The sequence below is a fragment of the Microtus oregoni genome, unplaced genomic scaffold, assembly GCF_018167655.1.
Source record: "Microtus oregoni isolate MIOR12 unplaced genomic scaffold, Mior012 000001F_ref0000356, whole genome shotgun sequence".
Classification (NCBI taxonomy): domain Eukaryota; kingdom Metazoa; phylum Chordata; class Mammalia; order Rodentia; family Cricetidae; genus Microtus; species Microtus oregoni.
Window position 1 is genome coordinate 74,370,412 of NW_024543060.1, and position 16,980 is coordinate 74,387,391.

At 43.3% G+C, this 16,980-nt stretch overlaps 2 protein-coding genes across 2 annotated transcripts in view; one reads left to right on the forward strand and one right to left on the reverse strand.

Annotated features, from left to right (window-relative positions):
- Window positions 1-302: 302 nt before the first annotated feature.
- Window positions 303-16,980, reverse strand: part of Pawr (pro-apoptotic WT1 regulator) — an 80,680-nt gene continuing 64,002 nt past the window's right edge. Inside the window, exons 5-8 of the mRNA XM_041663157.1 lie at window positions 4,472-4,619; window positions 2,980-3,084; window positions 1,374-1,456; window positions 303-635 (exon numbers count right to left, since the gene is read on the reverse strand). Coding sequence (XP_041519091.1) covers window positions 623-635; window positions 1,374-1,456; window positions 2,980-3,084; window positions 4,472-4,619 — 349 coding nt within the window. The 3' untranslated portion in view covers window positions 303-622. The remainder of the gene's footprint in view (window positions 636-1,373; window positions 1,457-2,979; window positions 3,085-4,471; window positions 4,620-16,980) is intronic.
- On the forward strand, window positions 11,964-12,234 carry LOC121455508 (NADH dehydrogenase [ubiquinone] iron-sulfur protein 5-like). The gene has a single exon (XM_041663158.1). It carries the CDS (start codon window positions 11,971-11,973, stop codon window positions 12,232-12,234), a length of 264 nt encoding a protein of 87 aa, XP_041519092.1. The 5' UTR covers window positions 11,964-11,970.

The window sequence follows — 16,980 nt, forward strand, 5'->3', positions numbered from 1 at the left end:
TGTCTTATCTTCCTTGTTTTTTTCCAGCAGCGGATAAATGAATGGATTTGGTAAGTGGAGCAAAAGGAGCCTGCAGGGCACCCAGTGGGGCTTTACCATGTTCAGGTTCTGAACTGAACTCTGCTGAGCAGGCTGTCTGCCTGAAAATCACCCAGCCAGCCACACAGTGGCAGAGTGCCGGGTTCAGCCCCCAGAACCCTTACAAAGAGGGAAGAAAAAGGAAAGAGTCAACTGCAGGTATCCAGGTGTTGAGGGAGGGGGAGGGATCTCAATACAAAAACACAACACAAAACAACCCTAGATACAAGGATATTGAACAGGAGCCAACTTTATTTTATAAATCTTCAAATATGGTCTCTTTAGGATTTTCAGTATTAGGAAGCAGGAGCGCTTGGGACATGGGACTGTTCTCTCAGGAGGAAAATCGCATCCCTGTGTTTCTCCAAGTCAGGAATTAGCTGAGCTATTCTGCTTATCAAATGTATAAATATTTTCAAGTGTGGAAAAATATTTCGGTTCTGATTTTGAAGCACATGCTATTCAAGGCATCGATTTTCTTCAACACTGAAACTGTCCACAACTCGAGGCCTGGAGGATAAGCCACTTTTTAAATATCCCATATTTACTGAGAAAACCTAGAGCCATAAAAAAAAATGATACGATAGTACCTACATAAGAAACTATACATTAACTGTTTTTTTCAGAAGTAATTGAAATTTTTCAAAACTCAAAACACAAAATAGTACATTTTCACTTACTATAACACAGTTCAAGTATTCTCTTAAGTTTACATTTAGCCAGCTAGAACACATTAAGTAACTCTATAAAATCGCGTTCCTTTCAAGATTACCGCTATACAAAATAGTGTGTCCATCACTACTCAGAATCATTCGAGCACATGGAAAGAAAGATGACCTCAGAGAGGTCTTTATGAGCAAGTATTAACACACAGAAGACTGCACACATTAGTAATGAAGCATTTGTAGGCAACTCCCCAAGTACTTGAATTCATGTAAACAAAGACTAGGCATATTCCTGTAGGGAGAATATGTACTAACCTAGATTAAAATATATGCAAATGGCTGCTACTTTGAACCATATATTACTGGGATATCACACAAAACCAAGAGACATTACCTTATCCTTTTTAATAACTAAAAATGTTAACGAATTTGTGAAATACAGGGTTGATACTTTTTAAGGCTAATAATGAAAAGGAGTAATTTTGCAAACCGGTATCCATCTGTTTGTCAGAAATAAATACAGTTATCTCAATGTATTGCTTCACGGTAGCGCATCTTCTCTGCCTTAGCCATGACATTCAATCAGTAGTTTAAAAACAGATCCTCCACACCGAGCCGTGAGTCTTCTACCTTGTCAGCTGCCCGACAACTTTCAAAAGAGTTTTATTCTCCTGCTTGAGCTGCTCATTTTCATCTTCTATGTCATCAAGGTCCTGGGGAGAGAGAAAACACTTTAAAAAATACTGAAAAACATTCTAAAGGAGACTTGAAATAAAAATAAAACAGAAAGATAACTCGTTTACCAATTAATTTTAAAGTAATAAGCTCTAAAAATTACACGGACTATGCTCTAACGTTACTTGACTGGGCCAATTCTCCTGGAACACTCAGTTTTTCAAAACCAGCCAGAAGTCAAGGTTTTAAAATTGTGACAACACACACACACACACACACACACACACACACACACACACACACGTGTTCCCTGTGCTAGAATTCTAGCCACAAATACATAGATAGCCATATGGCCCGTACTAAAACCATAGTAAGTTTTAGCTATGAGAAATATCAGTTGAAGGAAGAGTAGGCATGTAACGACTTATCTTTGCAGTTTAGAATATTAAAACTTGACAGAGTCCACCTGCATGACAAGAGCCACACAGCACTGTCGTGAACATACATTTTGTCGTTGGACTATCAGACAGATGATTAAAGTGTTAGCAAAGTCAGAATTTGCACCTATTCACAGACTGAACAAACGCTAAGAAACAAGTCTGTTCAATTTATTATAAAAATGAGGTTTCTAAAATTACTGCAACTGAGATCTGCCTAAATTTAAATGAAATGATAAAATACATTCGTGCATCATTAAGCAATACACTTGAAAAGGGCTCCTAAAATTAAAACTGTTAACACACATTCACGAGTCATGACTAAGTGACAAACTTAGTAGGGAAGCAGCTTTCTGCTTATTTTTAATGCTCTTGGTGTCTGAGACAGCACAAACACATCACGGGCATCACAAATATTTGCCGAGCCTCTTAAACTGAATTCCAGCACAAATAAAGGCATGCTTATAATGGATCAAGATGAAAGACTACATAAGACCCAAGTCAAATACTGGCCCAGCCAACAGCGACACGCAACCTTGAGCAAGCTAACTGGGGTGCCTCTGTCCTCACCCACAGTTTGCAGACATCTCCTCCGAGCTGCATTAGAAGATGCTGGCTCCGAAGCCCCCTCCTTTGGACTGGCATATGGGCTCAAACTCACGGCATTGCCCGACCTAGGCAAGCACTTTACCAATAATTATTTTGTGGTTAGGACTGGATTAGGGGACCAAGCCTTGTCTCCCTGAAGTGAATCTTTCTTTCTTCCATCCCTTAAAATCCTCTAAAAAAGCAGACCAATGGCATCTCTTCTCATCACAGCCCCCTGAGTAGATGCTTCCGACTTTGACCAGGAGGGAAGTCTAGGGCTTGGGACCTCAACTCAGAGCTGGCAAAATTCTTTGTATTGTTTGAAGATGCGGTGAGAAACTCGGCTTATGGGATGAAACTAGAGGCCTCACCATTAATGGCTGCTTTATTAACCAAAGAGCCAACCGTACAAGGCAATGAACAGGTTCTCCACCCTCCCGTGCTTTCACCCAGCTACTCAAGACACAAAGCGAAACAAACAGAAACACACACAGAAAACAAAATCAACCCTGGCATCGAAACGCAGAAAGACTTACTCTGTTTAACAAATCGATCTCTTCCTTGAGTTTTCCGATCATTTCCTCTTTGTCTTGCATCAGTCTCACAAGCCTGAGGTTTTCTTGCCTTTCTCTGGCTATTTCCTGGTGAACACAGATCACAAAGCATTAACCGGGAGCAGGTTGCTCATAGGATTTTAAAATGACCAACACCCATCAATCACAGCCCAGGACTGTAGACATTGGCCAACCGCCTTTCAGCCACATCAGTCACAGAAGACAGGCCTGTGACGACAATGCCACCTCACCCCTTTGTCAAGGAAAGGGTATCTGCATACTTCTTAAAAGAACAATATTGAAAACATTTGTTAATGTGGGATGTCCTTCCATATATGTGTTGCTTTTATTGGTTAATGAATAAAGCTGCTTTGGCCTATGTCACGGCAGAATACAGCCAGGCTGGAAGGGATAAAGAGAGTAGGCAGAGTCATGGATACGACACGTAGCTGCCAAAAGAGACAGCTGTAGAACCTTACCAGTAGGTCACAGCCTTCTGGTGATACATAGATGAACAAAAATGGGTTAATTTAAGATATAAGAGCTAGGCAGGAATATGCCTTAGCTGTAGGCCAAGTAGTGTTGCAATTAATATAGTTTCTGTGTGATTATTCGGGTCTGGGAGGCTGGGAAACCAATGCGCAGGCTCTGTTTACAGTCATTCAAGGCTGCCAGATGCCAGGAACTAAGCCCAGCTCTTCTCGAACCTCCTGGAGTCTCTCAGAGGAATTTATTAAAAAGCAATCACGTGTGGCCTCTAAACCTTTAAATTTAAATAATGATTCCAATTAGAAACGGGTGCAAGCTTCAATGTAACCTACAAGTAACCACTGGGCCAGTAGTCAATTATGTTAACTCTCAAGATAATCTTTGTATCGCAGAAAGTGACCTCCGTTCATGAAAACAAAACATATTTCAACCGAGTATTTCAGCACCATTATCGATTTTAGATCAATGTCCGCGGGACACAGCCGAGATTCTGCAGTTCCTAACTTCATGGTGGCATTTGACTTGCTGTCGAAACATCTGTAAGCAGGTTTATCTTATTCCTACGTGAAAACGGTTCAAGCACCAGATACGGGCCTAACTCAGAATCCCCCAAAGGTCTACATCAGCACTCGGTTCAGATGGGGGTAGTGCATGCAAGCGCAGACAGCTCAGCTTTCACGGACACTGCTCCTCATGCTACAAGAGTCGACAGAGAGGAACGGCTACCGGACTGAGGAGTCCGAGAAGCTGCCTCATGTCTAAAGTGGACAGAAAAGCAGTAAGGAAACCAGGAAACCCCTAATCACTAGGTCTAGGAGCTAATGCACAAGACAGTCAAAGTTGCTCCTGGAGTAGAACCAAGTATCTCACCCCTTGCTAGTGCCCCCCGTCTCCCGTTTTTGGGGCACAATGCCGTGAAACTGAGAGAAGAATGCTAAGACGTGTTCATTTTATTTTGAATAATTTATAACAATTTTATATATACCTTTTCGAGATCTTCAATTCTCTTTTCCAATGTGGTACCGGAGGCAAAGCTGCCCGCCATATTGGCATCTCTGCTGTGTCTGTTGAAGCCACCTCTGTCTGTTCGGGGATATCGGCTGGAGGCGTCATCTTCTGGAGCAGTGCTTGTGCTGCGGAAATAAAAGTGGGTGTTTTATATACATCCCTAGCACTCTAGACGAAAAAGAGCAAGGCGGTTTTCTCTTCAGTCTGAACAATTAGCACTCCCTGAGGACACGATGTATCTACAGCTGTAGAATCTAATCCTCATCCCAACACAATGAGGGTAAATGTATAACAGCACATGAATTCTTTGGGCCAATAACCAAGTGGCTGTCAGTGTCAGGGACTGTTCCAGGTGCTGAAGATGTCCATAGCAACCACAAACACGGGCTGTCCTTTCAAGAGGGAATATGGGAATATTGTACCAGGTACAGTACGGTAATGACCACCCACCACTCTAGCCAAGGCTAAACAAGGCTAAACCTGAACTGAACGAAACGGGTCTCTTAGAACACGTACAGTGAAAATTCACTTCTCCTTATCTTTTGTTTGTTTATTTTGTTTTTGGAGACAGGGCTAAGTGTAGCCCTGGCTGTCCTCGAACTTACAGAGATCCATCTACTTCATCTCCTCAGTGCTGGGATTAAAGGTGCAGCACACAATGACTACTACCTTACAGTTTGCGAGCTTCAGGCAAGGGGCCGGAGGTTGAAACACACAAAGGCTCACACAGAGACAGAGAGACATGGACCTCTAGTCACTGGTAAGAAGCCCTTTATTCAATAGCACCACAGAGGCTTATATACCCAACACAGTCAGGTGGGCCAACAGGTGAAAACGTTATCCTCTGATCCTCAAGGCCAAGGCTACACGTGCTCGTGAAGCAGAGCTGGTAAACAACTTTGACACAGCTTTCAGTAACTCAAATCAGAAGGAAAGTAAAGATCTCTAGCAGGGAAGAGCAGCTGGAGACCAGGACTCTAAATGGTCCCAACATAAAAGTGTACATCACCAATAATGCCTGGCTTACATTTTCTTTAAAAAGGCTTTTTATTTTCCAAAGTTCAATGTCTGGTTAAATTCCAAAACTTAAAATCGAAATATAATTGAAACAATAATAAAGAAAAGAACTGCCTAAAGTTGCGTATTTCCAGCTGAAAGTTTGTACACAGGCAACTTCTTATACGCTGGTAACTTATTATTCATACTGCAAACTTAGCCAGCACTCACTTAAATTAAATGCTTACAGCTGATTAACGGCATTGTCGCTATTTAAAGAATTCCATGTAACAAGCTTTCCTTTGCTCTACTGTTTCCTACTACATAAAAATTACTCCCAAAGTGAGTTCCAGGACGTCAGGGATACACAGAGAAACCCTATTTGAAAAACAAAACAAAAAAAAAACCCAAAATACAAAAACAAAAAAAACCCAAAAACATTGATTGAAAATCTACAGGCTTATGATTTTTAAAATTTTTGTTTCCAATCTTCCAGGGTAGCCACTTGAAATACTTGCCATCAGAGATCTTTTCAACCTATCCGATCTTAGGGGATCTGACAGTAATTTTCGAACACGCAATGCCACGGCAACTGCTGCCGTTGTCGATTATGCTAGCTTGGAAGCCCGCGAAGGCAAGCTATGGAAGCTTTGCCCTATAATTTCTACCTTTTCTTTCTTTCTTTGATCTTATCTGCCACTGACAAACATCTGACATTCCTTCCTTGCACAAAAGGTTAAGATAATTAAAAAAGAGAGAAGTGGGGAGTGGGGTTGTGCTGGGAGCCAAGTAAGTCTCCAGCGCATATTTATAAAGCTGGCGGCCAAACTGCATTCTTATCTTGCAAAAACAGCCAAAGTTCATCCTGAAGTTCAAATACTCCGGACTGAAATTTTCCCTTTGAAAGCCAATGTATAACCACTTAGCATACAAGAGTCGATTAGCTTGGATGATAAGATCAACCCCGAGCTAAAAGTTTTCAGGAGTCTCAGACTGAAAACATTATTGGTAATTCCCCAGTGCCTTTAAGTGGACTACCACAAATTCGGTCGGCGGAGTTCGGCTCACACAGCAAGGCTTTCTCAAAGGGGAAGGTACCGCTTCTGTTCTCACGCACGCACGCACGCACGCACTCAAGCACGCACGCGCCGGCGTCTTCTGGGTGTGGCCACTTTGTCATAATCACAGTGGGGGATTACAAACGCAAAGCAAAACTGCAAACTACGCGTAGCCCCCTTTTAAAATTCATGTATTTTACGCGAGTTGTGTCCATCAGCAATGAGGCTGAAAAATAACTTGTGCCAATAATCAACATGCCCATCACCTATGGAAGATGTCTTGAGAGCGAACGGTCTCAAACTGTCTTGATCCTAATAACACGCAACTTCCCATGGTTCCCTTAGCAACCTACGCACTTTGCAGACCTGACTAGTCTATACCCTACTCACTTATCGGCGTAGGCGATGAACGTACTCATATAGAGGTCAGAGGACAGGATGGAGTGTCATTCCTCAAGCATGGTCACATTTATTTACTTACTTTTTTTAAAAAAAAAAATTGAGATAGAATCTCTTTGTTTGCTCAGAGCTCACTAAATAGGTTTAGCAATCTTCAGGACCTACGTGCCTCTGTTTCCACAGTTCAGGCTGCCATGGCTGAATTTTTTAATGTAGGCTCTGGGAATCAAACTCAGGTCCTTGAACTTCAGGGCAGAACCATTCCTCCAGCCCTGTCATGTTTTAACACTGGCGACCTGAAGAAAGACTTGGTAAGAATCTCACGAAGTACAAACTAATGGTTATGATAACCCTGAACATGTGTTTATGATGAAGCCTAATGCATCCTATTAATTTATTTCGAGCCTATTTACGTCATGCATTCAAATACCGCATAAATTTAAGGCTTGCACTGTCTTCGTGAGCAATGAGCTATAGACTTAGCATTTCTCGATCGTCACAGCTGAAGTCTGAACTCAGCTTTACTGAGAAATGACACTTCCCAACCAAACCCGTGAAGACGCATCCTGTACCTCTCTGGAATGACTTCCAGGATCACTATTCAATCTTCCCTTACTGTCACAATCAGAAAAGGTGTGTCTGTTCTCATAAAAAAAAAAAAGTCCAGCAAAGCTTGCTTTGATGTTAGTAAATTAGAATCCCAGATAAATACAAATTTCCTAAGATTTAGGAAACCATTTTAAAAGGAGAAACTTAAAATAATGAAAATATATTTTCATTTATTTTTAGCAGTCAATTCTCCATTCAAATTGTTTCATTTCTGGAACTCAAATCTGACTAACATTAACACAGTTTCTAAGCACGACAAATGCTCGTACCTTCCTCAATTCTTACAGGGATTTTTAGTCACAAATGACTGATACAAAATGCCAGATGCTTCGACAGCCTCCAGACTAACAAGCAACTTCCTTGTACCAATCTATGCCCTATGCAAATACGACTACTCTAAACCCTAGGCCCAGATCTGAGCAGTGTACCCTAGGCCCAGATCTAAACAGTGTACCCTAAACCCAGATCTGAACAGTGTACCCTAGGCACAGATCTAAACAGTGTACCCTAGGCCCAGATCTGAACAGTGTACTCTAGGCACAGATTGAAAAAAACTAAAATTTGTTTTATTTATTTATGCTACAAATATTCATTCTTACAGGAAATGCCTATTTAAACCTTAAGAAACTACTGCATATGCTTTATTCTTCCTGAGGATCTAGTTTGATAAGGATTTAATAACCCATGATACAGAAATTCAAAGAATTGATCCATCTGCCTATTTGCCTTTAAAGGCTACCACAGAGATGCAGAATCTGGAAGGTGTCTAAGAAGTTTCCTTAAAACCTCCAAATCATTTTTAGTTCCTGAGCACAGGCATGACCTTGTGCGTCTTACCAGATGAACAGCCATGTGTCACGCATGCGCTTACGCATTTGGTCATGCTTCTCGTAAAGTTCCTAAGCCTGGATCATTAGCTAAACTAGATAATTTATAAACCCATTAAACAAACAGTCTAACTTCAATATTGTGCAACGGGGACAACATGGACAAAGAAACTCGCTTTCTGAACACCTTCAGGGTCGACCATTGGGCAAGGGGTTCAAGACAACAGGCCTATATAGCCATGAACAGGACTGGTGGTCAAATACCAATGGCTGCTTTTTTTTTTTCTCCTCTAGAGAAAAAGGTAAATAAAACCAAGAGAGGGGTGAACACCTGTAATGCAAGTTCCTTGAGGAGGCTGAGGGAGGAGGAGCTACTCGAGCCCTGAAGTTAAAGAACACCCTACACAATGAAACACCAACTCAAAGCAAAAATCAATCAATCAATCAATCAATTTATTGATAGTAAACGGAGATTGTAGTAATGAACACCTGCACAGGTACTCTTGTACACACACCCCCTTGGGAAAGCCACTCACTTATCTAAAGCTAACAGCAGCTGGGAATACAGTACAGCAGCAGGGCCCTGGCCTCACGTGTATGAGGGCCTAATTCAATGTCCAGCGCCAAAACAAATAAGGGCAACGGGAAGCCATTAAAGCAGGAACTGGAATAGAACCGCTTTGACAAAACACACTGCGAACCAGCAGGGACACCACAGCAGTTAGGTTAGGTACTATAATTCACGTAGGCTATGGGTGTAGAGCAACGAACAGCCCACAAGTAATCTTAATAAGGGCTACATTACCAGGTAAAGACAAGATAATGAAATAAAAAAAAAAAGAATAACGAAGTAGTTCTTGCAGGCCTGAGGCCCTGGGTTCACACAGTATCTGAGTCTCCAGCCTTAGTATTCTACTGTTGAATACACTGAGCTTAGCCTGCTTTCCAGGTATCTAACAGTGGCAGATTCCTTTTTGTAGCACATAAGACAAAACAGAAAGAAACCCAATTCTAAGAGAGTTGATTGCGACTCAAAGCAATAAATACAAAGAAGAAAGGACAAAGAAGGCTGAGACAGGAAGAAAGCCACGATAGGATGTATAATGGAGTCCTGTCGCAATACAGAAAAGCACTGAAACGTGCTAGGCGATGGTTCATACACTTTTTTTTAAACATTTTATTTATTTATTTATTTATTTATTTATTTATTTATTATGTATACAATATTCTGTCTGTGTGTATGTCTGCAGGCCAGAAGAGGGCACCAGACCTCATTACGGATGGTTGTGAGCCACTATGTGGTTGCTGGGAATTGAACTCAGAACCTTTGGAAGAGCAGGCAATGCTCTCAACCACTGAGCCATCTCTCCAGCCCCCTCATACACTTTTTTGTTTTTGTTTTTTTAGACAGGGTTTCTCTTGTACAGCTGTGGTTTGTCCTGTCCCTTTAAGAGACAAGCCCCGCCCACTCTCTCCCTCATCCACTGAGGCAGGTAGATCTTCCTTCCTGCTTGCAGCCTGAGTCTCTTCTTTTCTGTCTGTCTCCCTCTCTCTGTCTCTCTCTAAGAGGCAGCTTCTGTCTTTCCTTTCTCCCCACTTCTCTCCTTCCCCCTTCTGTTTCTCTCTCTCCTCTTCCCCCTCTCCCTTTCCCTTCATAACCCACTAAATAAATATACAACTTCACTCTGCATGGCGTGCCTATCCATGTCTCCGTCTCTCATTGGCTGTATGGCTGCCTGCCCAGGACCAGTGGCCTTTGGAGACCTGAGGGTGTGGTCTCATGGCCCACTACCCACTGCTGCCACTTGACCTGCAGCACTTTACTTAAACCCTAACAAGGACTATCACCATGCACTCCAGTTCTGAAACAGAAGAGTTTCCCAGCCCTCCCTGGCTCTGAATCTGTTCTGAAGAACTGCCTCATGTCTAGGCTTTAATTCACAGAACAAACACACTTGGGATCTCTCTCCATCCACTTAGAGTCCAAATCCCCATAGATCAGGTAGCCGCTGCCTGAAGAACAGAGCCACAGCTCTAGGGACAGAAGCCACTGCATCTCGTCCAACCTGCAAGCTTGCAAATGTTTGAACACACTTGCAGTGAAAGCTGCAAACTCAGGAACCTGGCTAGATCAGCTGCAGAGCTGTGAACCTACAACACAAGTCTATGCCACACCCTGTGCCTCAAGATTAGATAGCGCAGCTCCGGCAGGCTCACACCTAAAGCTCTATCTCTTTCAAACTCCTCCTACTTGGTGCTTCAACTGCAGCAGCGGCAGTCAGCACTCTTCTGAGACGTCTAATAGGTCTCTTATCAGCCTGTGAGCCCGTGCTAGTGGCTGACATCAGACGTCCCAGCATTACTGCCGATCCTATCGTGGGGCCCGAAAACATGGGGCACTGCAGGCTACACTGGCAGAGGGCTTGGTGCCATCCAGCACTTTCTTCTGCCAGGTCCTAGACGGACCCGTCTGCACTCAGTCACCTCCCAACTACCAATGCTCATCTTTGCACGTTTTCCCTTTTGCAAATGGCACCCCAGCCTCGCACCTGGACCGCTGCCACCCGGACTTGTCTTTCAGCAGGACCCGTGGTCCCACACTCCCGGTGCCCATGTCCACTACAAAGCTGAATAACTAACTGCTTCCACAAACACCTGCAGTTTAGCTGGGCCAGGCAATGATGAACATAACTGGAAAAAAAAATATCATGCGGAGGCCACGCTTCTATACTGATAACAACACCATAGCATCTATCTAAACGACCACTTCAATTCATGTAAAGGGAAAAGATTTCCCCTAGAAAACTACTACATAGGGGTTGGAGAGATGGTTCAGAGGTTAAGAGCACTGCCTGCTCTTCCAAAGGTCCTGACTTCAATTCCCAGCAACCACATGGTGGCTCACAACCATCTGTAATGAGGTCTGGTGCCCTCTTCTGGCCCGCAGGCATACACACAGGCAGAATATTGTATACATAATAAATAAATAAATATTTTTTAAAGACTACTACATAAAATTGAAAGAAGACAGCACAGTGCAGCGCAGTAGCTATAGAGACAACATAAGAGCCCAAGGGACATGAAAACACAAGGAAGCATACGTCCGATAGGAGAAAATAACTCTAGAACAGTTGTTCTAAATCAGTAGTCGCAATCCCTTTGGGTCAAACAATCCTTTCAAGGGGTTGTATATTAGATATCCTGCATATCAGATATTTGCATTATGATTCGTAAGAGTAGCAAATTAGAGTTATGAAGTAGCCACAAAAATAATTTAATGTCTGGGGGTCACCCCAACACAAGGAACTACATTAACCCAGCGCTAGGAAGGTTGAGACCCACTGCACATGAAAGAAATCTATGAAGTTCTTGGAAAGAAATTCAAAATAATGGTCCCAAGGAAACCGAATGAGATACAAGAGAATATAAGTAAATAATTCAACAGGCGAAGGCCACGGCCGTGCTATCAATGAGAAGTTTAACAGAGATAAGAATCATATAAAAGACGGCAGGCGTCTGTGTCTCCCCGAAACCGGCTGTCGTGATCTGCGCCCAGGGAGTCTACAAGGGCACTTCTGTGGTGCGCCATGCCTTTCTTTGATGTGCAGAAAAAGCTGGGCATTAGCCTCGATCGCCACTTTGTATTCCAAAGTGTTGAGCAGCCCTTCAAGATTCCCTCCCGATGTCATGCTTTCGAAAAAGAGTGGATAGAGTGTGCACATGGCATTGGTGCTACCCGGGCTAAAAATGAGTGCAAGATAGAATTTGAAGATCTCGAGGAATGTTATCTTTGGAATAAAACGATGAATTGCCTGGGTGAAATCAAACGACAGTGGGATAAGCTAAGTTAAAGAGGGGAAATACACTCCTCTGCCTCACCACATGGGCCAGGAGGAACCCAGGCCCTGAGCAGTGCAGGTGGACGCTGCTTTTCATGCTGTTTTCCACTGGGAGAAAGTCTGATGAAAACTTCATTGAGTACATAAAAATAAAGAATCATATAAAAAAGAAACCAGCAGCAACTGAGACGCTGAATCACTCAATCAATGAAAGGATTAGAAGACAAAGGGAAGACAGGCACGTGGGGAAAAAAAAGATGGGGATAGGATAAAAAAGGGTGGAAGAGATAGAGGAGGGCGAGGGAGGATGTAAGCAAAATGCTCTCCGTATGTGCATGAAGCTGTCGAAGAACTTCGACCAATACAAAAAAAAAAAAAAAAAACATGCAGCATAGGGACCTGAGAGTGACCCTGTGTCAGCACAATAAAGGGAGCAGACTGGCGTCACTCGTGGAGAAATGAAAGCCACAGTGGTGAGAGGCACAGGAGGCCAGGCACAAAGGTTGGTCTCTGAGACAGACAGGAAGGCAGTGGTCACTAGAGACCAGGAGGGAGAGGGGGGAAATGGAGGTTACGTGATGTATACAGACACATAGCTACATAGGAGGAATTTGCTCTGGTGTTCTAGATCACAGTAGGGGAATTTAGTCCACAGCAGTTTATGATATACTTTAGAAGAAATGGGACTACAGAAATTCCTAAAACAGGCAGATGATAAACATAAGGTATGGATATCCTAATTGCCCGAATTTGATCATTACACCACCATTCAGTAAATTATTACTGTACTCTGTAATCATGAACAAATAAACACCAACTAAAAAAAAAAAAAACCAACAAAACCAAGTGTTAGAATTTCACTTATTAGCTATAAGACCCCTGAATGTTAGGCCTGTCGATGCATAAATGAAACCCTATGTGTGTGTAAAAGCAAAGAAGAATTGCAAAAAATTTAAGTCAGCTCTTCAGCCCTCCACACATACTAGATTTGAAAGAAATGCGGCGATAATCATGACTGATAGTGTTACTTGATTATTATGTTGCCAAATTTAGCTGCTTATCCTAAAACAGAAATGTTTTCAACCTATTTTATGGGCCGGATATGCACAATGGAAAATATTCAGAATTAAAAAAAAATCTGCTTTATGAACCCCGAAAGGTTTGTGATGTTCTAGTTAGGAATGTTAATACAAACCGACGATCCAACGAGAACTGTCTACTCTTGGCTACAGAGATATTGACTAGGATGTTCAGTAAAGGGAAAGGAAAGCAGGATCATTGGAGATAAGCAACCCCCTTTACTGGAAGTTTTGCCCCTTCTGGGAATTTTCACATCTGTGGGAAGATGAGAGGGCGCTGCTGTGTTCAGGAAAAATAACACTGTTATTCTGAAGCCATCCTGAGAACGAGATTGGTAGCATTAAAGAGATTACAGTCCGAGGAATTTTCCACTAATACAGCCATTTGAAAGCCCAGCAATGGGATGAAATACAAGACTCATGGGTAAAACCTTATTAAACAATGGGTATCGAAGATTCAGAAGTGCTAGGCGGATCACGACCTTCTAAGTCCCCCGCTGAGCACACTGCACACAGCTGGGCTGTGCTCACCCAGACTCTCACCACCCTGCTGAACCCCACAACCTGCTGTCATCCTCCCCTTCCTTTAAGTGCAAGCACATCCAACTAAAACGCAAAGCCAACACCCAGACTCCATTAAAACCGCGACACATACTCACTGTAAGAAACAGGAAAGAGTTTAAAAAGGAATCGCTGTCCACTAAAGGGCCACAGACCTATCTCAAATTCCTGATTGACTTTCCGGACCTTTTTTTCTTTTTTTAATTCAAAGGTTTTTTTTCTGGTTTGTCTCTGTCCAGTTTCACTTAACCCCAGGCTCATGCGGCTCACGGGCTTAGAAGCAGGAGGCCACCTGTACATAGCCAACTAAGGATGCCACTAATGTCACCTTATGCCTACATCCTTCCTGTACTCGACGTATAAATTTAAGAATATTTGTTCAGGGGCTGCTTCCCAGCACCCACATGGTACTCACAGTCACTTAAGTACCAGTTCTGTGGGTCTCATGCCCCTCCTGACCTTTGCTGGTACCAGGGCAGACACAAAACAAAAGCTTTAAATCTTTCAGTGTTTCTTCAGAGTATCTCAAATCAAATACACTTACGTTATAGAAGTCTTTCCACATAAACAAAGGCAAAGATTTAAGTTTATTAAGCCATCTGCCCAGAGGTAAACCTCCCGGACTGCAACGTGTGCCCGTGAAATCTGGTGCACGGTTAAAAAAAAAAAAAATTTCAACACAAGCCGCATGAGAAAATGAAGCTAAGGACATAGTCTCAAAAAAACTACTTTCAGTGACATAGTAAATGGGGTGAGAGAGGGGGAGAAATGTTACCACAGTCTTAAATATGTCAAATAAAGGTGGTATTTTATGACAAAGAGGTGAAATACACTTATGGCTGGTGTCACAAGACTTCCACGTGGCTCGTGATTTCTTGTTTAGTTGTGAGGAAGAGGAGGGTGGGGAAGGAGGGGAAGGAGGGGCTGAAGCCAGGCTGGAAGTTACACCATCCACAGGAAAAGCGGGCTGCCGTTCGCACTGGGCTGGCTGACAGCTGTGGGCAGTACACACCTGGCTGTGTTTTGAACGTCCCTACGGAGCTGAAGGTGGGAGTCACTTTTTGTGCCCACCTCACACTCGTTCCAATTAAAACTACGTGCATAACACGTGAAATCTGAGAAAGGGTAAAGTCTGTCCCCTGATGCATCAGCCAGGACAAACTGCCTTCCCAAAGCAGGCATTACAACGGAACTGACTCTGAAGAGAATGCTTTGCTTAATAAAAAAAAGGCAACAGTAGGGGCTGGAGAGATGGCTCAGTGGTTAAGAGCATTGTGTGCTCTTCCAAAGGACCCGAGTTCGATTCCCAGCAACCACATAGTGGCTCACAACCATCTGTAATGAGGGTTGGTGTCCTCTTCTGGCCTACAGACATATATGCAAACAGAATAGTGTGTTAGTGTGTCCATAATAAATAAATAAATATTTTTTTAAAAAAAGGCAACAGTGGCTTCCCACAGCTGTAGGTTTTCTGGGTATCCCTATGCTGTGTATGTTAAAAAAGGCTAGGCGGTGGTGGCGCATACCTTCAATCCCAATTCTCGGGAGGCAGAGGCAGGCGGATCTCTGTGAGTTCAAGACCAGCCTGGTCTACAGAGCGAGTTCCAGGACAGGCTCCAAAGCTACAGAGAAACCTTGTCTAGAAAAAACCAAAGGCAGAGATGCTGCAGCTGAGAGTAGCCACAGTTCACATGACTGGAAACTAAGTTGCAGACACCCACACCCCACTTCAGGGCTGACGGGACACCGGATGACAGGATTAGGTTTTATCAATGCCAATTTTCTGTACTGGTCACATTCCCATTAAGAAGTCCACACTGCTTTTAAAAGGCAGAAAAGAGGTCTCCTTGGGCAAAAGCTTCTCATTGTACACACCTGGGAGCCAAGTTCCACCCCAGCATCCCAGAGAGGGGTGGGAGGAGGACTCCGGGAAGTTGCTCCCACTGTGATGATGCAGCCTCCTGGCTGCCTGGCTCTAACCCATGGAACCCAGAGACGTGGAAGGAGAGGCAACTCTCCAGAGATGCCCTCTGACCTTCCTAGGCTCGTGCTGGCACACGCACCCAGCCACAATCCTGTCACATATGCACAAAAACAAGAGCACATTAATTAATTAAAGTCTGAAACAGTCGCGTGTGAGGATCAGCACCTATATTCTCAGAAGCTGGAGAAAACCGGAAGAGAAGGAAAGTAATGATGTAATGATAAAGTTACGTTAACTACAGACGTGGTAGGTGAGGCTAGAGCACTGACTGCTCTTCCAGAGGTCCTGAGTTCAATTCCCAGCAACCACATGGTGGCCCACAGCCATCTGTAATGAGATCTGATGCCTTCTTCTGGCCAGCAAGCAGACAGACAGAACACTGTATACATAATAAATAAATAAATCTTTTTTAAAAAAATGATTGATTCCTGTTATCATACCTTAAAAAAAAAGAGAGAGAAAATGACTTAAGGAAAGGTCACTGAACTGAAGCCCTTTTCTCTACAGGTTAAGAAGCCCCCTGGGTGCTACCAGGCTGACTGGATAACAGTCATGCAGGGGCCTTACACACCAGTACACCTACTTATGTAACTTGCATAGGAAGAGTGTTAAGAATTATTTTTTAGCTGGGTGGTAGTGACACGCCCCTTTTATCCCAGCATGTGGGAGGCAAAAGCAGGAGAATCTCTGTGAGTCTGAGGCCAACCTGGTCTATAAAGGGAGTTCCAGGATAGCCACGCTATACAGAGATAGCCTGTCTCGAACCTCCCCACCCCCCGCCATCCTAAAAGAATTATTTACTAGTAAACAGCTAATACTGAACCAAACATGCTCTGAACACCCAGGGAGTCGCTACAACTGTGAAAGACGAAAGCTTTACTGCCTGTTGACTGAATTCCACGTTCAACTGCAAGCAGCCCGATACAACCTAGAAAGCCCCTTGCCAAGGCCTTAAGGACCTGCATTCTCCTCTCCAATTTAACAAGGCACTAGAAACCTAACCAAGTAAAGACTCTACTGACAGCATCGAACACTGGGAAAACGAAAACCCACAAAGGCCAGCCGTTGTCCCATCTTCCCCAAACTGAGTATCAGAAATGTCACCGTCTTCATCTCCACACATGAAGTTTAAAA